The sequence below is a fragment of the Acomys russatus genome, chromosome 29, assembly GCF_903995435.1.
Source record: "Acomys russatus chromosome 29, mAcoRus1.1, whole genome shotgun sequence".
NCBI classification, from domain to species: Eukaryota; Metazoa; Chordata; class Mammalia; order Rodentia; family Muridae; genus Acomys; species Acomys russatus.
This window is the reverse complement of record NC_067165.1, coordinates 5767907-5794606: the sequence shown is the minus strand read 5'-3', so window position 1 is coordinate 5794606 and position 26700 is coordinate 5767907. Positions and strand designations below refer to the sequence as shown.

Here is a 26700-nt window from a genome sequence, read left to right as displayed (position 1 = left end):
GGGGGAACACGCCCTCGCGCGGGCACGCACGCACGCGCACCGCCCAGCCCCGCCCCTTCCACCCTTCCCGCTCCCGCCCGGCTTTCTCAGCTCGGCCGTCCCGTCCCACTCCCGGCCCCGCCCCGCCGTGTGCCCCGCCCACCTCGAGACAGGCCACGCCCCTCATGCCGCCCCCGCGCACGCGCGCCTACCCAGCCGAGGCCCCCCCCCCTCCCGCCCCGCGCCCCGCTGGTCCCGCGGCGCCAAGTCGCCCCCAGCCCCTCCCTCTTGCCACCCTCTGTGTGTGAGTGTCCCACCCTCACGGGCTTTGTGGCCTAGGTGCCGAGCCGCTTCCTGGTCAGCCGCTCAGTGGAGGAAGGAGCCGCCCGTGAGGTGCAGCCGCTCGCTGCCCCCGGCAGGGGCACAGGTAGGTGGCGGCCGCGGGCCGGGCGGCTTGGCGAGCCTCGGGCAGCGCGTGGGGGCGGGGGCAGAGTGTGAGGGGCTGGGGGAGGGGAAGGCCCTTGGGACGAGGTAGAGGGCGAGGTAGGAGGATGAAGATGTAGGGGTGTCTGAGGTGGGCTTAAGGGTGGGGTCGGCGGCGTGCGGCTTTAGTCTGGTGGGGGGTGTGAGAATTAGGGGTCCTGGACGGGAGAGGGAGCGGATTTAGTTTGGGTGGACTTGGGGAGAGGCTCGGGTGGGAGTGCTGGGGAAGGGGGAAAAGAAAAGGGGTTGAGGACTGCACGGAGGAAAGGAGCTAGGGTTGGAGTAGGGGGAGGGGTGAGGTTGGGGGGTGCAGGGAAGAAACAAGTTAAGGCTGTGGATTGTGCAGTTGGGGATAGTGAGGCGTGAAGAAAGGGGATCCTGAAGGTTGAAGGACGCAAAATTAGTAAAGTGCTGGAGGAGACTGAGGTGCTAAGCGGAACCTTAGTGGTGAGAGGAAGGGAGAACGGTGGGGGCGGGGGGGGGGGAGAAAGATGGGGCTTGGAGACGGTCTCTAAGAGGCAGGTGGCGTCTGGAGGTCCGGGGGCCGCATTTTGAGAGGCACAGAAGAGTCTGAGGTGTGGAAAGGGTGGGGTAGAAAATCTGGGAGTGGTGAATGGGGAAGATTAGAATTTGGGGGATGGGGATTGAATTTATTTTATTTATTTTTTGTATGAGAAGCTGTTGAGTGGATAAAACTAGCAAGATGTGGGAGAGATTAGTTTGGCTCTTGTAGAAAGAAGGGTCCTGGATAGGGCGTGAGTTTCTGCAGTCTGGGGCAGAAGGCAGGTAGGGGAGTGCAAGTTAGAGGAAAAAAGAAGTGGTGGCAATTGAATATGGCGGTGACACAGAACAATGAAGGTGCAGTGTTAGTTGGTTAGAGATAGTTTCGAACTACTTTCCGTTCGGATTTCTGTGTTAAGAAAAAGTCTTTAGAAACCACACAGCATTTTCAAGTAAACCGACTACGGTGTCTGCAGACTTGAGATGAAGGTCATGAGTTGACAGATGTTTTCCTGGTGTGTGGATATGGCGGATCTCTGCCCTGGCAGAGTGGAGGAGGGACGCCTCACTCATCCTTAAGTCAGCCATGGCTCTCTTTCCACCCACTCTTTCCTCGGATGACCACTGTTTTCGTTTTGTTTGTTTGTTTGTTTGTTTTTAATATATTCCCTGCCCCCGTTAACCCCCAGTTTGAGCTAATGTGTCAGTACCAGAGAGATCAAATGGCCGGTGAGATTAATTTTGAGTGTTTAAGAACATTTTTAAGGCTGGTGTCATGTTTTTATTCCTGAGGTATACAGCAGCATGCTGTGCTTTGGAGTTACACGGCCCTGTGATTGAATTCGGGCTGTGTCCTTTACTAGTTGTGAGCCTGTGAGCCTTAAGTAAGTTACTTCATTTCTCGGAGCCTCTCCATCCATTAAGTGGCAATACTGACCTCATTGGATCAGTGATTTCATGACACCATTTTATGTTGTACCTAACAGTGCTTGCTTTCAGTCACATTGGACATCATATCACTAACATTGATCATTACTTTGGCATATGTATTATTCTTATTCTACTTATTATAATTAATGTACCTACTAAGGTTAGGTGTTCTTGATTCTGTGTTGTTGTTGTTATTTTTCCTCCAAATTATCAATAGGCTCCGCTCACAGATTTGTCACTTTTATCCTGTTGCCTTCTCTCCCCTCAGTTCACCTGACTGGAATAATTATGCTTTTTGCTTGGAAACTGACTTCAAGGTTTAAAAAACTGTCATGTTCAGCTATTAATTATTTTACCTTGCCTCTTATTTAAATAGGCTGTAGAGAACTGAACGCTGAGCATAACAAGCTTATGTTTCGTGTATTTGAAGAAATGATACGCTCTGTGCTGACCCCAGCCTCGCCAGTGGAATGAATGGGAACACGCTAGTGCACTGTACTTGCTGCTGTTTGGTGGGTCACAGAGCTGCTTCTCTGAAGAGGGCTGGAAGGCCCACCAGACCGCCTGGCGCTGTGTTAATCTGACACACAGCCACAAGAGAGCTACACTGAACCTTGTTATTCTAGCAGATACTATTGTCTAAACTTTCCAGTTTGAATGGGTGTTCCCGCCCCCAGGCAGGAAAAGGCTCTGTCTTCTGGGGGGTCAGTTTGTAATAGGCCAGCATTATCAATAGTGAGGGGCAAGCAGTGTGCAGTGCAGAAGCCTTGCCCTTAAAGTTGAAAGTTCAGAAATTCATTTAATCCTTCGATCATTTTACAGTATTATAGTACCTCACAAACTTCAGGAAGTAACTTATTGGGAGAATGCAGGATGTTTAAAAAAAAAAAAAAAAAAAAGCTACCATGATTCCCTAAACTATGTGTAGTTCTTCAAATAACTGAAGAAAGTAAAGCTTTGGATTGCTGCCTGGACAATAATGTAGATTTGCTCTTCAGGAAATAGTGAATTTTTCCATCATTTAAAAAGAGAATACCATTTGATGAGTAGCCTAAAGATACGATATAGTCATAACTGTGCCCCCTTTTTTGCAAATGATCCTTGGAAAGTAAAGCTGCCAGGATTTGGGGCATAGCAATCAGCATCTGAACTCTGGTCCCAACCTACTTGTGCCCTCTGGTGGATGGAATCACACTTCTAATTCTCATGAGAGGTTGTCATTCATTCATTCATTCCATTTTACTCCAAAGTTTGTGGAAGGTTATTGTTAGAGGTGAGGATTAAGAACGGTGCGTATATGCAGAGCCTGGGTTTTCATCTTTCTTTCCGTCCTCTGCTTATCAGCATTATAGTGTCTTGGTCCATTAAGATACATTATCTTCCATAGGATTTGCTTTTCTGCTGTTAAGAGTTAAATCATTAGGCCAAGCATGTGGCTTATGCCTGTAATCCCAGCACTTGGAAAGCTGTAGTAGAAGGATTGCTGTGAGTTTGAGGCCAGCCTAGACTACATAGTAAGCTTCAGGCCACTCTTAAAATGGTGATAATGATTATATATATATTTTTTTTTCCTTTCCTTCATGCACTCATTTGCTCATTTGTGTGTGTGTGTGTGTGTGTGTGTCTGTGTCTGTGTCTGTGTGCGCGCACGTGTGTGTGTGTGTGTGTGTGTGTGTGTGTGTGCGCGCGCGCATCAAATAACTTCTTTTAGGGCTGTACCAGGTATCTACTTTTTGAAACCTAGGTAGAGTAGGCTCTGAAGGTCTAGTCTTAAAGATCAGAGGATATTTTCTTTTTCTTATGTTTAGGATTAAGGTCTGTGAGGTTGAAGGGACCAAATACTTTCCCCTGCTGAACGAAGTGCCCAAGTAAGGTGGAGGTGGAGGAGTGCGTCTCTTGAGCAGCAGACCCTGAATGCTGGCGAGAGAATATGGACTATCAGAGCTGGCACTGTGACAAGACTTCAAAACAAACAAACAAACTGGGTTTCACTTTAGTTGTTTTGTTTTTCTCCCCTGGTACTACCAGTAGCAATGCAGCCCCAACATCTGCTCTGCTTCTGCCACCTGCAGAAGAGTCTGACAAGTGGGGGAGGAGCCTGCAGCTGTTGCCTAGAGAGGAGCTGGCTCCTAGCAACAGTATCAGCAGGCCCTTCAACTCAGCACTAAATCTGCCCCTTTGAGGTCTCATTCAGCTCAGCACATATCTGAGTAGAGTGCTAACTCAGTACTAAACACCATGTTAGGCCTGAGAAAGCGATAAATCAAGTACTCAGTTTTGAGAACAGTAACAAGTGAACATAGTACACAGTGCTGAGTGTTGTGTAAAAAGAAACCCTGGGTGCTCTGGGAAAAGCAGACAGGCATGGACTGGTACAGGGGTTGGAGAGGTTTCCCAGGAGAACAGAGAGTGATGGTTGAACTGGATGTTAATGGTGAACAGGAAGTAGCTAGGTCAGGCAGAATAACCGAGGGCAATAAACTAAGCCAGTTCCAGTGGGTCAAGTGGCAGTTTACCCATGTAGTATTGGCAGGGCCACAGAGTAGGACATAGTAGAGGAGCCGGAAAGGGTGAGGCCCCAGGGTGAGGCTGGGCCCTCTATTCTGATGTGCTTTACACACATAATTATTCTCGGGAGAAAAATGGATAGTAGTGATTCCCACAAACAGGATCATTGTTTGATCTCCAAAGACTCAGCATTTTTGTCACTGACTTAATTGTTTGCTGACACTTGTAAGTGGCTTCAGGCCCACATTGTAGGAATTGATACAGAAGCCGAGTTGATACACTCTAAAAAGTCAACCAGAGTCTTGGAGGGGTAATTCCAGAGTTCTTTAGAAATACTGACAGGCCTGTGTGTATTTAAACTACATTCCCCCCTTTCTTATTGTAGAAATGATAATCAGATGCTTTCACTTTATCTAACATAGCAGTTTCTCGTATTTGAAATCTCAGCTACCCAAGAAAACAAGTATTCATTACAATTAATTCTTGCATGCATAGTGTTGACAACATGACTAAAGAAAAACCCAACTGCTTTTGGGTTTTTTTTTGTTTGTTTGTTTGTTTGTTTTTTTCGAGACAGGGTCTCTCTGTGTTAGCCTTGGCTGTCCTGGACTCCTTTTGTAGACCAGGCTGGCCTTGAACTCACAGCAAACCATCTCCCTCTGCCTCCCGAGTGCCGAGATTAAAGGCGTGCACCACCAGGCCAGGTGCTTTTTGGATTTTAACTTATCTCTGAGTGTTCTAACAGAAGCTGAGCAGATCTGACACTCAGGACTGGAGTGACTTCATTAGCCTTTGTGATGGGGGCCTTGTTTTCTAAATTCAAGTCATCCTTTTGCTTGTGTTTACCTCATGCTTGTGGAACTAGTAAGCTAGTTCCGTGACATTTCTCCCCGAGGACTGTAACGTGCCGGAGTCTTCTTATGGAGTCTGGATGAATTAAATGTGGTCTGTCTTTCTGTGTGCAAAGCAGCAAAGACAGGGCCAGAGTAAATCAGTAGGACAGTGAGCCAAGTGCAACAAAGAGGTGTGTGGGAGGTGCCAAACTAGCACTTATTTCTATCTTTTCCTGTGTGAAAACATATTTTAATTCCAGAATTTAATGGGTTCATAACATCCAATGAAACGGAGTGTATGCTTTATTTACCAACTCTCCAGTGCTGGGCGTTTAGGATGTTCCTACTGCTTCGCTGACATAAACTGTGCTGCTATGAATTTACTTCTAAAACAATTTTTGCTGGTATTTTTGGTTACATCTGGGTGAATTTTAGAAATGAAATTTGAGCTCCAAAAGTTCTGAAAGGCAAATAGATTCCTAAATCGGTGAGAAAAGTGCAAGAGGTACTTTAGGTAGAAACAGTGGATTGGCCTCAGAGTGACAAAATTCTCAGCAAGTGGTGAGTTTTGCTTTCCTTATAGTGGTAGGATCACAAAATTGTGAGTACAGCAAGGTGACATTCATACTGCAGATGACATTTTGATTGGATTTGCTTCTGTGTGCCCTGCTTTAACAGTTGCAACCGAGGCAATGGCTTACTACCTCAACTCAGAAACCCACCTGGATCCAGGGCCCATCTATGTGAGAGAAAATGGGCAGCTGCACATGGTCAACCTGGCTCTGGATGGTGTTAAGAACAGCCTGCAGAAGCCGCGGCCTTTCAGACTCTTTCCCAAAGGCTTCTCCGTGGAGCTGTGCATGAACAGGGAAGACGACACCGCGCAGAAAGAGAAGACTGATCACTTCATCTTCACGTACACCCGAGAGGGCAATCTGCGCTACTCTGCCAAGTCACTCTTCAGCCTGGTGCTGGGCTTCATCTCCGACAATGTGGATCACATTGATTCCCTTATCGGCTTTCCTGAGCAGATTGCCGAGAAGCTGTTTTCTGCTGCTGAAGCCAGACAGAAATTCACAGAGCCAGGTGCAGGGCTGAGGGCTCTACAGAAATTCACCGAGGCCTATGGAAGTCTGGTGCTTTGCTCGCTGTGCTTGCGAAACAGGTGGGTGTTCTCATCAGGCTAGTGCGTACTTGGTGGCTTAGTGGGCTCATAAGCGCTAGCATTAGACAGTACTTTCAATTTTGAACTTACACATTTAAAGTACAAGCCATTGGGGGAGGGGGAGTGGCTGACTGACTTTCCTCGTCTCCTAGACAACACAGCCTCATTTTGAAAATGTTCTGTAAGGATTAGTTAGCTGCCACAGTTTTTCCACTAGATAAAAATGCTTGGCAACCAACTTCTTTCTATCTTTCCTTTTTTCTCTTTCTCTCTGTCTTTGAGATCTTGCTATATTGCCCAGGCTGATAGAGAACAGCTGGGCTCACCAGGTGAGGTCACACATGCCTTTGATCCCTGCGTTTAGGAGGCAGAGGCAGGCAGATCTCTGTGTGTTTGAGCATGGTCTCTAGAGTCAATTCCAGGACGGCCAGAGCTGCATGGAGGAACTCTGTCTGGAAAAACAAAACAAACAAACAAATAAAAAAATTGGTCACAAACGGTTCTCATCAACTTTTGAAGTACATGCTCCCTTGGAGTCAACTTTCCTCATAAGAGAGTTCAGGAAAGACAAGGTATGGCCTGCCAGATATCTCCTGGTATAGCCTTGAGAATGTGAAGATCAGTACGTAGAATTCTTGGTCCTGTTTCACTTTTTGGAACAATAGATACTGCCTGTTAGATTAAAAAGTAACATTTAAAACTGCATGATTAAAATTTCAAACATCCTAAAGTTTGGGAATGCTTGGATAAGTTCCCAACATACAGGCTTGTCTCCTGACAAAGGAGACTTTTCTTTTGTGACTGATTTGCCTTTGCTCATATACTTTTATGTATTTATTTAAAATATTCATTTAACTGTCATTTAAGAAAACTTTGAGAATATTACTTTTTGTTTTGTTTTTCGAGGCAGGGTTTCTCTGTGTACCCTTGGCTGTCCTGGACTCACACTGTGAGTTGGAGGCCAGCCTGGTCTACAAAACAAGTCCAGGACAGCCAAGGCTACACAGAGAAACCCTGGCTCGAAAAACAAAATAAACCAAACAAACAAACAAAAAATCCAACCCAGGCCCTTATACATGCAAGTTAAGTGTTGAGCCACAATTCTCCAACTACCAGTTCACCATTATGATGAATAATAACTATGACCTATAAAACAAGGCCAAACAGCAGGCAGTGGCGGCCCACACCTGTAATCTCACCACGGGCAATGCAGGGGCATGTGGATCTGGCCCACAGAGTAAGTTCCAACACAGCCAGGCCTACACAGAGAAACCCTGTCTTGAACACTGCCCCTCCCCCCAAGTGAGGCCAAGCTAAGTATACAATAAAAGAGAGAGAGAACAATAACAGAAAATATAAGATAAAACTCATAAAACATAGCTGGGCGTGGTGGTGGCACCTTTAATCCCAGAGCTCAGGAAGTAGAGACAAACAAATCTATGAGTTCAAGGCCAGCCTGGTCTACAAAGTAAGTTCCAAGACAGCCAGGGCTACACAGAGAAACCCTGTCTCAAAGAAGAAAACAAAAACCTGATAAAACATGAAGAAAGCATAACTAGTCTTTATTTAATTGGTTCATGGAGTTAATGATTTCACCTAGGTCAAGTCACATAGGTTGCTTTATAAAGAAAGCCTAAGGACACCCAGAACAGAACCTTGGACTTGCACAAAGCAGGCATTTCCTGAAAGCTGTGCTATGGCCTAATGGGACTGCTGCCAATGAAAAGAAAATACTTATCTTGCTGAAAAACAAAGCCAATGTATTCCACATTTTATTCCCCCCTCCTCCCTCATTCCTTTCTTCCTTGGTAGGATCTTGTACTATCTCAGGTTGGTCTTATACTGCCAAACTCCTGCCTTAGCCTCCTGGGTGCTGTTGTAGGCATGCATGGGCCACCTTGCCCTGCCTCACTCTTTTACTTTATTCTAAGTTATTTGTGTTTGCTGTAGAAAATTGGAAGGGTGAAAAACAGGATTGTCTATAAAAACTCCAAATTTGAGATATATAAAACTAAAATTAAAAATTGACAGTCATACCACAGCGATGATGTTCAGATACATGCTTTCATTCATTTGAGAGTGTGTGCTCTACAGCTGGTATTCTGCTCCCTACTTTCCCCAGTTACCTCTACAGTCTGCAGCTCCCATACGTTTGAAAATGCTATTTGTCCTTATTATTCTATAGTTTGATGGGTTAGGTTGTGATAAAGGTTGAATTCACATTGGTGAGCGTGTACGTAGTGTTACAGCTCCACTGCCAAACTAAGGCGTGAGCGCACCATTTCTGGAAAGCAGTTGGGCAGTACGTATTGAGAGCCATGGAAGCAGCCGTGACTTGTCAGCCCGTAGTTCGCTCTAGTTATTTGTTTGCTTAGGTTTTTTGAGACAAGGTCTCACTATGAAGCTATGCTTGCCTGCAACTCACTGTAAATCCAACTGGCCTCACACTCACCGATAATTCTCCCTCGTCTTCTCTGGCTGAAGGTTACAGGCGTGTGCCACCATGCTTGGCCCATAATTCCACTTCTTAAGGCTCTGAGCGGGCATGTCATCACCCTGTTAAGCAGCATGTATCCTACAGGGGAGATTTGGGCTCCGAGACCATGTCTTTTGCAAATGAAGGTGCACCGTGAGAGGAGTCAGCCTTCTTGTTTCTCTTCTTACTCCTGGGCTTCAGGCAGGCACAGACACTGAGACTCGACAGAGGAAAGAGCCTCTCTTGTGAACCCACGCATGACAGCATCCAACTGCAGTCCTAGCACTCACAAGGCTGAGGCAGAAGGCCCAGCTCATAGCCAGCTTGGATGCCATAATGAGGACTTGGCTTAACAATAACTTTTTTTTTTTAAAGATTTATTTATTTATTTATTATTACATATACAGTGCTCTGCCTGCATGTACACCTTCATGCCAGAAGAGGGCCATCAGATCACATTATAGAAGGTTGTGAGCCACCATGCGGTTGCTGGGAATTGAACTCATAACCCCTGGAAGAGCGAGCAGTTGGTGCTCTTAACCTCTGAGCCATCTCTCCAGCCTCAAACAATAACTTGTAAGTTGGGCGTGGTGGTGCACTCCTTTAATCCCAGCATTCAGGAGGCAGAGGCAGGTGGATCTCTAAGTTCAAGCGCAGCCTGGTCTATGTAGAGAGTTCCAGGATAGCCAGTACTACATAGTGAGACCCCCATCTCAAAACAAAAACAAAAACCTCCAAATAATAACTTTTAAAAAATCTATTCACCTCTGGCTCAGAGGTTAAGAGCACTGACTGCTCTTCCAAAGGTACTGAGTTCAATTCCCAGCAACCACGTGGTGGCTCACGACCATCTATAATGAGATCTGATGCCTTCTTATGGCAGGCAGGCTCACATGTGGGCAGAATACTGTATAAATAATAAAACTTTTTAAAAAATCTATTCACCCTAATATGATAACATTGATTTTTGTAGCAGTATGAAGCTGAAAGCTGGAAAATTTGTCATGCAGATTATGGTATAGTCAGATAATGGTGTTAAGATAGCATTGTAAGATGACTTAAATGCTGTGTAAAATGTTCAGAATGTGATAAATGGAAAATGAGCCTAGGCATAATGACTAACCTGTAATTCCAGCACTCAGGAAGCCAAGGCAGGAAGAGTGCAGTGAGTTTATGGCTGTGGAGCCAGTACAGGGCCAAACAGCTACTAGCAAAACCCCATTTCTAAAACTTTTAAAGTGTGCTGGGTGTGGTGTTGCATGCTGTTAATGCCAGCATTCAGGAGGCAGAAGCAGGCGGATCTCTGTGAGTTCAAGACCAACCTGGTCTCCAATGCAAATCCAGAGGAACACTCCCCACAAAAGGATTTAAAAAAAAAATTTTTTTTTTAAGGCAAATGGGCTTTTATTTTATTTTATTTGCTTTTTTAAGACTGGGTTTCTCTGTGTAGCCCTGACCGTCCTGGAACTCACTCTATAAACTAGGCAGGTCTGGAACTGAGAGATCTGCCTCCCGAGTGCTCGAATTAAAGGTGTGTATCACCATGCTTAGCTGCAAGTGGGCTTTTAAAAAGTAACTCTGTTATTGTATGTGTAAGTAGGTGCATGTATGCTACAGCATATGCAGTGTGTCAGAACACATGGAGGTTAGAGAGCAAGCAGCCTGGTGGAGTGGCTCTTTCTTTCCATGTTGATGTACATGTTAGAGATTGACCTCTAGTCATGAGACCTGAATATCTTATCATCTTGCTGGCTAGATCCCAGTTTGAGGTTTTGGGGTGTTTTTCTTTTTCAAGACAGGGTTTTCTGTGTAGCCTTGGCAGTCCTGAACTCACTCTGTAGAACAGGCTGGCCTCGAACTCAACAGTGGCCTGCCTGCCTCTGCTTCCAGTGCTGGGATTAAAGACGTGCGCCACCACACCCGGCCCCAGATCCCAGTTTTTTAAGCAATATTTTCATGTAGTACTAGTGATTTAAGTTCAAGGTAATTTTGGGTGACTTTTTTTTTTTTTTTTTTAACCCTAAATTTTGTTTTAGAAATATTTTTATAAATTGTTTTAAAAACCTTCTAATGTCTATGAGGGAAACTTGGAATTAGATTTTATTTTTCTTGGTACTTTCTGTAGGAGGGGGGAGAGGGAGGAGGGAAAGGAGGAGAGGGAGAAGGTTTCTCTGTGTAGCCTTGGCTGCCCTTGAGCTAGCCTGAAACTCAGAACTCAGAGACCCACCTCCCTCTGCCTGCTGAGAGCTGGGATTAAAGGTGTGTACTGCCTCCACCTGGCCTAAAATACACTGGTTTTTTGAGACAATGATATTGCCATAGAATCCAGCCTTTTGTTAGGTTTTTTGAGACAGGGTTTCTCTGTGTAGCCTTGGCTGTCCTTGAGCTTGCTGGCCCGGGACTCAAAAGAGATCTCCTGCCTCTGGGATTAAAGGTGTGCAGCACCACGGCCTGCTTTCTGTAGTTTCTTAATGCCCTATTTACCTTATGATCATATATTATGTTTATTATATAGAGAACATAATCTTTTGTGTTGTATCTTGTTAAGGTAATTCCAAACTCTTTGTGCAGGTCCAAGTGAGTTTTCATTTGTGACAAAAACCCTCTCTTCTGCCTACTCAGAACATTAGAAAGCAGGAGATGTGGGGGTGTGTTTGCAACCTAGAGCTGCTGCAGCAGAGGTTGTACCAACATAAAATGGGGCAGGCCAGAGGAAAGGAACTGGAGGAAATAATTGAAAATAAGAGAATTAGGCAGGTGAGTTCACTTGTGGTCTTGCTGTCAGGCCAAGAAGCTGCCTGCCAAAAGAAGAAGCCAGTGTCTTCACAGCCAGGCTCCAGCTGGACAAAACTGTACTCCCTTGTCTTTTAATCCTAATGGTGGTATATTTTGTCCTGAAAATGTCACCCTATGTTAATGAAATAGTGATAAGCACCACTATTTAAAGAGTAGTGTATAGGCTGCCATATACTTCATAAAGTTTGTTTTTCTTAATTCTGGAAATAAAGAATGGGAAGATCCAGGTTTGTTTTTTGTTTTTTTTTTTTAATTTATTTATTGTATATGAGTACTTTACCTGCAGAAGAGGGCATCAGATCACATTACAGATGGTTGTAAACCACCAGGTGGTTGCTGGGAATTGAACTCAGGACCTCTGGAAGAGCAGGCAGCACTCTTAGCCACTGATCCATCTCTCCAGCCCCAGAAGATGGAGTTTTATAATTGGAAAATTTGAAGCTCAAAAAGGTTAAGTGACGGAACAAGTAATTAAAGCTGTTGAAATACAGACTGGGGCCAGCAGGGTGGCTCAGTCATCTCCCAGTGAGTCAAGCCTGACCACTTGAGTTTGACTCCTGCAGCCCACAAAAACATGGGAAAAAACCAGCTCCTCTCAGTGTCTCCCCCACCTGTCTCTGAGTTTCTGTCTGTCTGTCTGTCTGTCTGTCTGTCTCTCTCTCTCTCTCTCTCTCTCTCTTTCTCTCTCTCTCTGCTACTCTCCCCACATTAAAATAAAAAGAATTCAGGTCTGTTTTGCACTAAATTGCCTGTTGTTTCTTTACTGTTTGGGCCTTCAAAGGTCCTTTGGAAGACTAGCTGCAAACAAGAACCTGGAGCCTTGTATCCTGGATTAGCATCTAGTGTAGTCTATGCCTAGAATGTTATCATCAGCCTTGAGTTCCATAGTGTTTCTTAACCCATTATACAGTGTTATATTCTTCACCTTTAATTTCAGAATTACTAAAAATTCTGTGGTAATTGCTCAAAGGATCTATGTTTACTTTCTCTAATTGCCAGTCACCCCTAACTCCCCACTGACGCACTTGAGTATTGTGATCACAAGGTAGGAAGCAGCTTTATTCACGGTGCAACCACAGCAGTTGGGTAAGTGATGCTTACTCCTGTACCCAGCTGAACGGTCTCCACACAGCTTAAGCTTCTCAGTTTAAAGAGGGTCCCACTGCCTAGTAGGTACTGGTCAGTGTGGGTACCAATAATTTCAACTGCATATAGGAAGGAGAGAGTTGGACCCGACTCTTCCCTTGTGCTCGTCCAGCCTGTTTGGGGCAGTTAAGATCCTGCTGTGTAAGAGCTGTACTCTCACTAACATCACATACTCCGCTGTAGAAACTTCCAGGCATCCAAGAGGACACTGTCAGGCTTCCCTAGTATCTTAGGAACCCCTTCTCTCCTGTTTCTGTCACACCCAGTCCCTTTCATATCCTCCCAGTGCTACCTCATTAGAAACAGATGAACAACTAGAAGGCAGGGCAGAGCCTAGCCAGGCTGTGGAATGCCACTTTGATCTCCTTTCCTCTGCAGAGGCCTCCCTGATGCTTCCTGATAACAGCCTGGCAAGGTGCTGCAGTGTAATTAAGTCACTGATGTTCATAGTTTGTCTTAATAAGCATCTAAACGAGAGTCACGCTGCCGCGTACTTTTAGGGTAGTTAGGGAAACAGAGGCCCAGTGGTGTGGCCAGCTGCTCAAGCTTCTGCCCCATAGAAAGTAAGGTGTGAGCTGCTAGATAGCTTTTGAAATGTTATTGAGTATATGCAGATTAAAGTCTGGGCTCGTGCCTGTAATTGAGGCAGAAGATTTGTGAGTTCAAGGCCAGCCTGGACTACAAAGTGAGACTCTTGCTCCCCTCCTCCCCCCCCCCCCAAAAAAAAGAGTATGTAATTGAAATTTTGAGCATATTAAAGAGTTTGGAAATTCTCAGGTGAAATCCAGCACTACCATCAATGTCCAGCTACTTACAAACTGGATATCTTTTTTAAGGTTTATTTATTATTATGTATACAATGTTGTATCTGCATGTACAACTGCACACCAGAAGAGGGCACCAGATCTCATTGTAGATGGTTGTGAGCCACCACATGGTTGCTCGGAATTGAACTTAGGACCTTTGGCAGAGCAGCCAGAGCTCTTAACCTCTGAGCCATCTCTGCTGCCCTGGTTTTTTTTCTCATGACTTGCTTTTGCTCATACATTTCTATTTATTCAAAATGTTTATTACACCATCATGTACACAGTTTTTTGAGGTATTTACTAATTAGTCCAGTCCACGTGATACAATCATCATGGTACTTACATTGTACTTTGGGGTGGTGACATGTTAACTGTGGCACAGTCACAAACAGAAAGTTTCAAAAGATGAAGACAAGCCATTGATCACTCTCCACACTGCACAGATATCTGGTCGTCGCAGAAAAACTTGAAGAGATCAAGTCCTTCCGGGAGCTGACCCGCCTAGATCTTTCCTGCTGCAAGCTTGGCGATGAGCATGAGCTCCTAGAGCATCTCACCAACGAGGCCCTGTCCAGGTACCAGGCGCCGCCCCGGGGCATCCGAGGGGACGCTGCTTACCTTCCTGTATTTATTTACTAATTGTTTTTCTAAAATGGTCTTAACTTCTATTCACTTGGTATAGCAATATAGGTTGGCTAACTCTTAGGAAAGATCATTGATTGTTCGTTTTCCTAAATAATTGTTGTTGTTTTGTTTGGTTTCTTTTTGTTTTTTGGTTTGTTTTTTGCTTGTTTGTTTTGAGACAAAGTTTCTCTGTGTAGTCCTGGCTGTCCTGGAATTTGATTTGTAGACCAGGTTGGCCTTGAACTCACAAAGATCCATCTGCTTCTACCTCCCCAGTGCTGGGATTAAAGGTGTGCGCCACCACTCCTGGCTTCTAAATAACCTTTATTTAACCTATAGTAATCAAAACCATCAGGATTAAAAACTGTTGTGTCTTGTTTGTGCATCCCTAGTTTATTATAACAAGATACAAAATTGGGGCTGGAAATCAGGCTTATTGGATAAAGTCACTTGTCACCAACCCTGATGACCTGAGTTCAATCCCTAAAGCCCTAGAGAGAAAGAACCAATCTCATGTGCATCCTCCTGTGACCCCACACAGTCACCATGGCACATGCATCTCTTCCACTGCTGGAACACAAAATAAATACATGTAATAAAACATTTTTTTAAAATGGGACTGGAAAGCTAGCTCTGTGTTTAAGAGCACTTGCTAACGGAGAGGACCTGGACTTGGTTCCCAGCACCACATGGCCACTCACAACCATCTGTTACTCTAGTTCCAGGGATCCAGTGCCCTCTTCTAGCCTCCTCATGTACCAGGTACAAACAGGGTGCACAGACATGCATGCAGACAAAACACTATGCACATAAAATTTATTTTTATTTCTGTTCATAGGTGTTTTGCCCATATGTCTGTCTGTGTGAGGGTGTCAGATCCTGGGAACTGAAGTTACAGACAGGTGTGAGCCTGTACGTGGGTACTGGGAATTAAACCCAGGTCCTCTGGTAGGACAGCCAGAGCTCTTAACCACTGAGCCATCTCTCCAGTCCCATAACATTGATTTTTTTTTTTTTTTTTTTGGTTTTTCAAGACAGGGTTTCTCTGTGTAGCCTTGGCTGTCCGGGACTCACTTTGTAGACCAGGCTGGCCTCGAACTCTCAGCGATCTGCCTGCTTCTACCTCCCGAGTGCTGGGATTAAAGGCGTGCGCCACCACACCCGGCTCAACATTGATTTTTTTTTTTTAATTTACAAAAGTTCAAGAACAGCAGCAGAAAAGGACAGTTGGAAACAGAAGGACGTTTTAGTGGAATTTCCGTGGACATTTAGTATATTTATAGATGTTGATATTTTATGATTTTAAGTAAAATGTTTGAAAGCATGTTCTCAAACAGTCTTTAAATGATACTTTTTGTGGACTTTGTTTCTAGTGTAACTCAGCTCCACTTGAAGGATAATTGCTTATCTGATGCAGGCATTCGGAAAATGACAGCACCAGTAAGAGTGATGAAAAGAGGCCTTGAGAATCTCACGCTGTTAGACTTATCTTGTAAGTTACGGGGTATTAATGTCTGGAGAATGGCTTTAGGGTCATCTTTCCCCTCATTTGCGAGGATAAAAGGCAAACTGACCTTCTTAGGAGCCATAGCAGCCTACTGACAGGACTGAAGCCAGCAGCTCTTGACTCCTGGCCCAGTGCCTTTAGCAGCTTATCGCACTTTCTACATGAAGGAAAAGACCTTTCAGACTTCCCCTGCCACTCAGCGACAGCCGGCAGGGCCCTTCTGTCACCTAGGAGCATACTTGAGGGCATTTGGCTCTACTTTGAGTCTTTGATCCATTGTGCCTGTCAGCTAGGTTCTTTTCATTAGTATTTACCTAATATGCAGAATAAATCACTGTGTGGTAACTTAGGTTAACCAGATCCGTTGGCTCCAGTGGTAGGAAGTCAGCAGCTTGAGAGTCCATTGACACCATCTGTGGCAGGTGGGTTGGTTCCCAGTGAATGGAAACTGCAGAGGTGAGGAGAGAGGGAAGGTTTGCTTCCTTGGACAAGTTACTTGACTTCAGAGCCTTGGTTTTGGCCTCTGTACAGTAGCTACTGAATCCCCTGGCATACCTCCCAGGGAAGTTACCTGTTCAGTAAGTGCTTCTGAGCATAGGCTGCATAGCTGCCACTATGCTTAGCATCCTAGAGGAAATGGCTAAGGCAGCACTCTGATGTGAGAAGGTGATGTGTAAGGGCAGCTTTGGAGGCACTGGCAGGCAAGAGCAATGATAGTCCCTTTGTACATGCCTTGAAAGTCTTCTCCGACTAAACACAGGCCTTCACTTCAGAGGTGAAATGCTGATGAGTTAACAGAATGGACCTTTTCACTAGTTTCGAGTAGCTCCAAATTGAGTTGTGAGGGATAACTGCCTGATCATTAGGCAGTTGGGGCTGTGAAGGATCTAGTGTGGCTGCTTCATGTTGCAAGTAGAGAAAACAAGGCCCTCATATAGAACTCACTCTGAGAAGTTCACCAGCCTGTACTCTGTAGCCTGCCGCTGCTGCCTGGTGTTTTCCTGAGCTTACTATGGGGTCTAATCAAGTTGTGACAGGATGCTGCCTTATCTTCAACATCTAGGTAACCCTGAGATCACAGACGCTGGAATTGGATACCTATTTTCTTTTAGAAAACTAAACTGCTTGGATATCTCTGGAACAGGACTAAAGGTAAGGCTTTCCAGTGTCTTTCATCTTCACAGGCTTTATGATTTGGTACTCTGTTTCTATTATTTGGTGTTTAGAAAGAGCTAGAATTTATGATGGTCTTGTTTGGGTTTGGTTTTGGTTTGCTTTTTTGGGATATAGTGTTGCTGTTATCCTAGGCTTGAATTTCCCCGGTAGCCCGAATTGACCTCAAATTTAGGGTAATCCTTAGCATATTGAATACTAGGATCACAGGCTTATGTCACCATGCCCAGCTACTTTGGTGTTTTGGTCTCATTGGATAGCCCAGGCTGGCTGGGAACTCATGATCCTCCTGCCTCAGTCTCCCGAGTGTTGGAATTACAGGTGTGCACCACTACATCTAATTTATGATGGTTTTGCTACTAAAAACAAGAAATGTGTAATGTATTGATGTCTCTGGTGTTTCTCCCGCTCTAGGATATTAAAGCCGTCAAGGACAAGCTCCAGACACACATAGGACTTGTTCACTCCAAAGTGCCTTTGAAGGAATTTGATCATAGTAACTGCAAAACAGAGGGCTGGGCTGACCAGGTACTCCAGGCTTTTCACTGCAGTCAATTAGCTTTTCATTTTAACTCTAGGTACCTGTATGCTGAATTAACATTAATCCCTTTGATACTTGCGAGGCTCAATTGTAGTCTTCACCTCAGTCAGCAATGGTGACTGTTACTGACACACGTGCGTGTGCGCGTGCACGCGCGCGCCCTCACGCTCTCTCTCTCTCTCTCTCCCTCTCTCTCTCCCTCTCCCCCTCCCTCTCTCCTCCACCCCTCCCCACCCCCGCCAGTGAAAGAATCAGCCTCTTGACTTCGTAAACCCTTTCCCAGCTTGGAAAGTACAGCCTTGAATAAAAAGTGAGACGGTACCAGGTAGATAACAGCTCACCTGTGTGGGGCACCATTCCTCTTCAGACACTTAGCTGTTGTTTCCTGGTGGAATCATGAAAGACTTTGTTTTGAGTCCCTCTTTGGTCTGAGCCGGAAGGCATGATGGCGAATTTGTGTAGCTGCCTGACTATAGCATCACCACCCTGTAGATAGAAGGCAGACCTGTGTCAAGTGATTCTGAAGCACCCGGAGCTGGCTCCAGATGGGCAGATGCAGTCATTGCCGGAGTGGAGCCGACACTGCATCCTTGGTGCATCTATCTAGTGGACTTGGACATGTGTGGGATGCTCTTGCCAAGACCTCATGGTGGAAAAAGCATAGGTGGTGGAGTCAAAGCCTGAGATTTGAAAGTTCTGCCTCTTAAACCCAGTAGCCTTATGACTGAGGAAACATTGAGTCTTTGTCTTTACATCTGTAAAATACAAAAACTAGGATTTCTCTTTGGTTTTGGTAATGACCAAGTAAAACACCTAACAGTGTGGCCTTGAAGTAAGTTCATTAGACCAGTGTGGCTTCCTGACATCACCTGGGACCTCCAGGGCCTGGGATAATGCTTTCCTGGCCTCTTGCTGACCCTTTGCAAGACTCTGGCCTGGCCCATCCCTGAAGAGAGAGGCTGTCTAACAGGAGCCCACTTCCTTTTCTGTCTCCAAATTTCTGTACTTCACCAACCATATTCTACTTTCCTTCTTTTATTTTTTATTTATTTTAGTTTTATGTGCATTGGTATGTAGTATGTAGGTGTCAGATCCCTTGAAACTGGAGTTACAGACAGTTGTGACATGTCATATGGGTGCTAGGGATCAAACCCAGGTCTTTTAGAAGAGCAGACAGTGCTCTTAACCACTGAGCCATCTGTCCAACCCTACTTCCTTTCTTTTTAAAGGAAACAACTATGCCAGTTTATTTCAATGGTGAGGCCTTGCTTATTTTTTTCTTTGAGTTCTATTCCTTGGAAGCCTTGAGCTTCCTGTGTTGCATTTATTGGATTCTCCTCTTCCTCACCAGCACATCCAGGGTCACCCTCTGGTGGTGTTGTCTTTCTTTTCTAGTGAGTCCTCAGCCCCAGGGCATCTGTGCTCTGAGCTCGCCAGCCTCCTTGCTGCCTTCCCTTGTAGTCTGATTTTGGCCTCCACTGTTGTAATGTAAGTGTCTCTGGAAGCTGCGAGGTAGCACAGTGTTCCCCTTCCTTGGCTTTATGTGACCGTTAATATAAACATGCATGCCTTAGGGTTTTTCTCCCTTAGCTAATTCCTCCTTCCTTCCCTTTTTCTCTTTTATACCTCTACTTCCCTGGTGATTTTAGGTTTCTCAGTGTCCTGAAAGGATGATTCTAATCTATCAGAAACCACATGTATTCCCAAATATTACCTACAGATCTCTTCCTGCCACCCCAAAGTCAATTTGTACAAACTTGCTTTCTTTTTGTGTATTCACAACTAGCCCTTCTATTTCTGTTAGTGGAAGGATGGTGTCTTTATTTCCTACTAAGTCACCAAATTGATTTAGTCCATTTTGGCTTTCACCTAGATCAGTATCCATTTCTCAAAACCAGGAAATATCATTGAAGGATCGATAACTTATATGTTCCAAGTGCTTTCTTTATGACAGACACTGATAGACCTTCGTGCAATCCTTGTAACAGCTCTGTGGAAACCATACCATTACTAAGCTCTATTTAACATGCCAAAAAAAGGGAGTCTAAGAAATTCAGTCACTAGCTAAGGGCATTCTGGCTAGTAAATATGCTCTTATGGTTTGCGGTTTTGTTTGTTTGTATCTTGAGTCTCACTGTGTATCCCAGGCTGGCCTCTGTTTCACAGTTCTGGAACTACAGATGTGCTCTACCATGCTAGGTCGGTAGTCTTTGGACTGCTCTGTAGTCTGCAGGTGTTTTTCCTCATTGCGGTTACTGTGATTGTTGCATTGCATTAGTAAGAAATATGAAATGCAAAGTCATTGTTACTCAAGATGTGCTGAAATAAGCGCTTATTTTTCATTTGGTCATGCATAGCTTATTGTCTCCAGTCAAATTTATAAAGAAATAAGCAATCGCTAATAAGTAAAATTACCTTTGTGAAATGTGGGCATTCTAAACACATGCAAGAGTGGTCATTACAGATGTGTTTCAAGGCATGAGAAGGGTCTGGGGATGTGTGAAAGGTACTATGACTGTGGGTTTAGATTTCAGTGGTTAAGTTTAAAGATGTGCAATTCATACAGTTGAGTCCCAGCTTAGAACAAGGATGGAGCTGGGCAGGAGTAGGCTCAGCAGACTGGCCTGCACTGTACAGATATATAGATCTTTCATATTTATGGATCCAGTCTGACTTGATTCTTCTAAATAAAATTTATCAGTGGGTTTATGTTTTAGCTCAGGAGTATAGTGCTTGCCTCCCTGGTACAAAAAAAAAAAAAAAAAAAAGGAGAAAAAAAAGGAAGACACTAAGGGGGAATGAGAAAAGTTTGAGATTAAAACGACAAGTTTTTGTTTGGGTTCATATCTTTCCAAATTCCTTGTAGATCGTTCTGCAGTGGGAGCGAGTAAGCGTGGAAGCTGTGCGGCAGCGGAAAGACGCAGAGCCTCGAAAGGCAGCGCAGTGCTTCTGTGAGAAATTCTCTTTTCTGGAGGTTTTACTCTTGGGTGTTCACACTCTTAAAGCAATGAAGTTGTCTTCTCTCTGTGGGAAAACTAATTGTAGTAGTGTTGATTCTGTCTCATCCCAAAGAAAAGAGAGCACAGAAGATTGTCACCAACAGGTAGAAGCAGGACTAGGGTGTAGCTGAGTGACCAAGGGTTGCCCTACATGGGCAAGGTCCTGGATTCAGTCTCAGACACTAGAGAAAAAAGAAAAGAAATAGAACACAAGTGCCCTTCAACAGATTGATAGATAAACAGAATCCAATATTTATATACAAGGGAGTATGGTTCATTTTGAGCTAAAGAGCTAGCTTGGTGGGTGAGAGTGGGTACTACTCTCCAGAGGACCTGAGCTTACTTCACAGCAGCCACAGCAGGTAGCTCATAACTGCCCAAAACTCAAGTTCCAGGCCACCCAATGTCTCTGGCTTCCCTAGGAGACACACACACACAGACACACACATCTTTTTTGGGTTTGTTTGGCTTTTTAAACTTCTTTGTTGTTGTTTTTTGAGACATGGTTTCTCTGAAAACAGAGGCCTTCCTGTCCAGGACTTACTTTGTAGTCCAAGCTGGCCTCAAACTACAGATACTCACCACTGACTCCCTGAAGTTGTCCTCTGAGCTCTATACATGCACTGTGTCACATGTGTGCACAGTCACGTCATACCTGCAAACACATAGTAACAGAGGTGAGGACAAGGGCTGCAGCTTGGCAGTAGAATGCTTATCGAACATGTGCAAGGCCCTGCATCCCATCCAGCTCTGTAGATAGGTCAAAATGGTGAATTTTGTTGTGTTTATGTTGTCATTTTAAACAAGGAATAACTGATAAACTGAAGGAAACAATAGAGATGGCAAAAAATGACGGACATACCAGACATAACAGGAACAGATCATGTCCTATGGAGGGCACAGTCAGGTCCAGGTTTTGAAAGGAAAGAGGAAGCCAACAGCTGACCCTGACACTTCATATACATTATTTTATTTATTTATGTGTCATTCTAGGGTTTCTATTTATAGGAACTTGAGAAAATTGATTCTTGAGGTATTTGAGACTCACCTGAACCCAATAAGCGCCCACGTCTCCCTCCATCATGGTAGTGTATCCAACACCCCTGCCGCCAGCACTCAGTCCAGACCACCCCAGAGCCTGGCTTAGTCTAAGGTGGGCTCTCAGGCTTCTGCAGGCCCTGGCCCACCTGCACAGAACACTCCTCACCTGACCCTTTGTATTCTTACAGACCAGAAGCGAGCTGGCACAGAAGCCTCAAGGGTATGTCCCCTGGCAGACACCCACATGGACTGTTCTGGAAAACTCCAGTTCTATAGGGAGCAGGCTCAGGACTGCCATGGGCCACTGTTGAGCCAAGAATCAAAGAAGAGCACGAAGAGAGCTTTCGAAGAGTCAGAGCAGGAGCAGGGCGCGCCGCAGTCCACCAAGCAGAAGTGTGTGTGTCTGTCTGTGGAAGACTGGGATTTGCTGAATTCCTACTGACTGACACATCCAGTTGAGGAGGGAGACTGCTGGTGATTTTCTTTTGGCTTGGATTTACCTATGGCGTTAGCATAGCAAGGAGATATTTCTACTTTTGTGGTGGGGAGGGAGTGCTATGGACGTATGTAATAATTTCTAATGTATATTTTCAATACATAGTAATTTTTTCAAATAAACTCTTTTGCTCTCGTTGAGTTCTGCTTGTAGATTGCAGGGTGGAGCCATGGGAAGTAGCACCATGTGAACTAGCAAGTCTGCATGATCTGTCCCTGCAGGTGAGGACCCACTGACAGGACGGAGACGGGAGAGAAGCTGCCACTGACTGAATGCTGCCCTGGGCCATGCCTAGTCTCATAGCAAGCGTAGAGGAAGCTAGCCAGAATGTAGAGCCAAGAACATTCAACCTCAAGTTAAGTGGCATGTTTAATGTCACAGAGCTTACAAGTGGAAGTTTACACTCCTTCCTAGTTGGCTGCAAAGCCCATTCTGTTGCCTTCTCAACAATAGTTAGCGTTTACTGCCGCCCCAGCCGTTGAGGGCATTCATTAAGATCCGAGTGACAGGGCAGGAGCTTCTCTCACCCTAAGACTTCCTGGAAAAGACCCAGTGATAAATATTGTAGGGTTTCCAGGCCACAAGAATTTTGTTACAAATACCCAGCTATACACAGTAAATCAATATGGCCGCTTGCCAATACATTTTTGTTTACAAAGACAAGTGGCTGGCAAATTAGCCAGAGTTTGGGTGTGTGCCACCACACCTGGAACCTGGAGGCTCTTGTTAAAAAGCAGGTACCCTTGTGAGGACTGTGCAGTTGAGGCAGTTTAGCAAGAATGTAGAGTAGGGCTTAAGATTCAGAGGTTCTGGTTAAGCACAGGATATGCCTATCAAGACTTATTTGGAGGTGGGGCCAAACAATCAGGAATTCAAGGCTAGACTGGAAAGATTTGGCATTTCTAGCAAGCACCCGGATGGTGCCGGTGAGTCCTGAGGCGCTAGCCCCTAGCTAGCAAAGACTTCCATCCCAGAGTAGTTCTGGCTGTCCTGTAATCACTTTGTACACCAGGCTGGCCTTGAACTCACAGAGATCCTCCTGTTTCTGGAATTAAAGGCGTGCACCACCACGTCTGGTTTAAAAGTTCATTTTTAAAAATCTTTTCCTGCAAGAATCTCACTTTTCTTTACCGATGAGTCCTTTAAACAACTATTTCTTGTGACCTAAACAATTCACTGGGCCTTTCAAGTAAAAGTGTAGGCCTTATTTTAGTGGTTGAGGAAAAGGTCAAGAATTTATGGCCCGCCTACAGGTGGTTTTCTTGTCACTGCCTGTTCAGTGTTCCTTGTAGTACATGCAACCAACTTCCTATTCTGGTTAAAAAAAAATATGACCAATATAATATGGCTAGGGTAATTTGTTTGTATTTGACCAACATGGGAGGTTCAGGCTTCTTTTTTTTTTTTTTTTTTTTTTTTTTTTTTTAATCAAATCCAGGGCCTTTTTTAATCATTATGCTACCTCCCTGGCCCTTCAGATAAGCAATTTTTTAAATCTTAAGTGTTCTTTGTGGTTGTCTTCTGTTTTTATATTTTAATTTAATTTTTGTATTGTGTATTTATGTATGTGTGATGTGTGTGAGTGTGCATGTGTAGAAGGTAAGAATCCATTTGGATTTTGTCATTTGAGACTCCATTCTCTCCTTCTACCATTGAGTTGTTACTTGATGTCTGTGATTATTTGCCTACATGTATGTAAGTGCACTACATACGTACCTGGTGCCTGTAGAGGCCAGGAGAAGGTAATGGAGTTTCAGGTGGTTGTGAGCTACCTAATGTGGATGATGGCAACTAAACTCAGGTCCTCTGGAAGAACCTTGCTCAAAACCACTCAGCCATCTCCAACCCCTCTTTCCAAGATTTATGTTAAAACATACTCAAAAGTAGAGCAGGGCATGGTGGCGCACGCCTGTAATCCCAGCATTTGGGAGGCAGAGGCAGGCAGATCTCTGTGAGGTGGAACCCTGCCTGGTCTACAAAGCAAGTCCAGGACAGCCAAGGCAACACAGAGAAACCCTGTCTCAAAAAACCAAAACCAACCAACCAAACAAAAACTCAAAATAACATTCAAAAGTAGAATAGCACAAAGTGGCATGTATATTATGCCCTCAGTGGCAAGCTGAGCAACAGCTTCCCACAAAAACCTGTGATACTTTGCATAAGAACAGAAACTGGGGGGCTGGAGAGATGGCTCAGCAGTTGAGAGCACTGACTGCTTTTCCAAAGGACCTGGGTTCAATTCCAAGCACCCACATGGCAGCTCACAACTGTCTATAACTCCAAGATCTGTCACCCTCATACAAACATACATGCAGGCAAAATACCAATGCACATAAAATTAAAATTAATTAATTAATTAAAAAAGAACAAAAACTGGGTCAGTTGTGGCACACACCTTTAATCCCAGCACTCAGAAGCAGGGGCAGGCAGTTCGCTGTGAGTTCGAGGCCAGCCTAGTCTACAAAGCGAGTCCAGGACAGCCAAGGCTATACAGAGAGACCCTCTCTCGAAAAAACAAAAAGAATCTGTTGATATGACTAAAGGAATTCAAGAAGGATTTTACTAATGTGTTGGGGATAGTATGTATGCAAGGCCTGTGCATACTAAGCAAGTGCTTTGCCATTGAGCCGGATACAAGTCCTGGAGGAGATTATCCACAAAGGCAGGAAGACCCAATGTAATCTCAAGAATCCTTATCAAGAGGAGGCAAAGGGCCAGGTGACGATGGCGCACACCTATAATCCCAGCACTCGGGAGGCAGGGGTAGGTGGGTCACTGTGAGTTCAAGGCCAGCCTGGTCTACACACAGAGAAACCCTGTCTTGGGTTAGAATCTGTAGTAAAGTGTGTGGATCGTGATGGAAATGAGATGCTGGAATAATACAGCGAAGGGGCTAGGTGGCCTGAAACCTGGCAAGGAGGTGGGTCACCCCACCGCCACCACCCTGAGACCCAGGCAAGTACAGGAGAACGGGAGAGCCAGAAGGCATTTCAGGACAAGCTTTAATCACTGAGCCACCTCCTCTTTCAATCATGGAAAAGCCTGGGGCTCTGGCTGCTTGACAGGCCTGGCCCAGGTGGCTAGCAGATTGCTTTCTGATCTGAAGGTTCTTCCACTGCCCTTTTAGGGTTAAGCTTAACTGTACTTTTCTGGGTGTTGTAAAGAATCACACCAAGTCGGGTAAATAGAATACCTCACCAGAAGCTGCGCTGTTTCTAGTCCTTCCACAGAAGGCTTTTGGCAGCCACGGGCTAGCAGGAACATGGAGGCCTAGCTTCAGGATGATTTGCATGAGAACATTCTGTCCTATGCGACTCCAAGCAGGTGGAGAGCAGTGGCTCAGACTTTCCGGCTCTAACCTCCATGTCTGCCACCTTTACTTTTGGAAAATTATACTAGACCTCAAGTTAGTAGGTTTAAAAAAATTTTTTTTTTTAATTTGTTCATTTTACATCCCTGTTGTAGCCCACTCCCTCATCCTCTCTGCCCCCCTCCCCTAGTCCTCAGAAAGGGGAGCCCTCCTCCCCTACCATCTAACCTCAGCCTGTCAAGTCTCATCTGGACTGCGTGTATCCTCTTCCTCTGTGGCCTGGCAAGGCCGCTCTGCCAGGGAAAAGTGATTAACGAGTGGGCACCAGAGTCCATGTCAGAGGTAACCCCTACTCCCTGTATTATGGAACCCACAAGGAGACTGAGCTGCCTGTCTACTACATCTGAGCAGGGGGTCTAGGTCCTCACCATGCATGGTCCTTGGTGCATCCAGGAAACCACACTACAATCCACAGACCTAAAGAAACTAAATAACAAGGAGGACCCTGGGGAGGATGCTTAATTCTCCTTCAGAAGGGCAAGTTAGTACTTCTTATTCCACCAGGTGTCAAGACCTGGCTGTGTTTGCACTCTTCTCTTCTAGAAAGTCCCAGTGGAGAGGAGTGCTTGTGTGCTGGACTGATGGCCTAAGGCTGAGCCCTGGATCCCACAAAGTAACAGGACAGAAGTGATTCTTACTCTTTTTTTTTTTTTTTAAAGATTTATTTATCATGTGTACAGTGTTCTGTACTGCATGTAAAGACTGCACGCCAGAAGAGGGCACCAGATCTCATTATAGATGGTTGTGAGCCATCATGTGGTTGCTGGGAATTGAACTCATGACCTTTGGAAGAACAGCCAGTGCTCTTAACCTCCGAGCCATCTCTCCAGCCCCGTGATTCTTATTCTTAACTGATCCTTTGGCCTCTGCCTGCACTCACTTACACTAAATAATGTTTCCAGGCCTATCCCAACATCAGGGTGACAACACCAGGCTGTGCCTCTGTGGCTGACCTCCAAGGTCAGCTCCTGCTTCTGTCAATTTCCTTCCTCCTGAGTTTACAAGATGATTCTTAAGGCCCAGATGGATCAGTTCTAGGCTGAGAATCAGAAAATCCAGGCTAGCCCATCTTTCTGCTACTCAGTAAATCTCTTTTCCTCTGTGCCTTGGTCTTCTCCTCTGTACAATGCAGTTAACGATGAACTCCCTTGCCAGAACTCTAGAGACTGAATGATAGATTGTGAGTGGGATTGCAAGCCTACCCCAGATACTGCCAATTATGATTTCTTTATAGAAGCCTAAAACATGATAACAGCTTTATAGATAGGGAAGCCAAGGTTCATTGTGGCTGTAAATCTCATGTCAAGGTAACTCAGATATGGTGCC

At 45.0% G+C, this 26700-nt stretch overlaps 2 protein-coding genes across 2 annotated transcripts in view; one reads left to right on the top strand and one right to left on the bottom strand.

Moving 5' to 3' along the window:
• Ift25 (intraflagellar transport 25) overlaps nt 1-438 on the bottom strand; it is a 30733-nt gene extending 30295 nt beyond the window's left edge. The window contains exon 1 of the mRNA XM_051171148.1: nt 297-438. The gene's annotated coding sequence lies outside the window, so the exon portion shown is untranslated. The remainder of the gene's footprint in view (nt 1-296) is intronic.
• On the top strand, nt 260-22164 carry Lrrc42 (leucine rich repeat containing 42). Its single transcript, XM_051171149.1, has 8 exons — nt 260-406; nt 5913-6399; nt 14067-14198; nt 15621-15739; nt 16818-16906; nt 17342-17455; nt 20335-20419; nt 21697-22164. Exons 2-8 carry the CDS (start codon nt 5927-5929, stop codon nt 21948-21950), a joined length of 1266 nt encoding a protein of 421 aa, XP_051027106.1. The 5' UTR covers nt 260-406; nt 5913-5926; the 3' UTR covers nt 21951-22164.
• The last annotated feature ends 4536 nt before the right edge of the window (nt 22165-26700 follow it).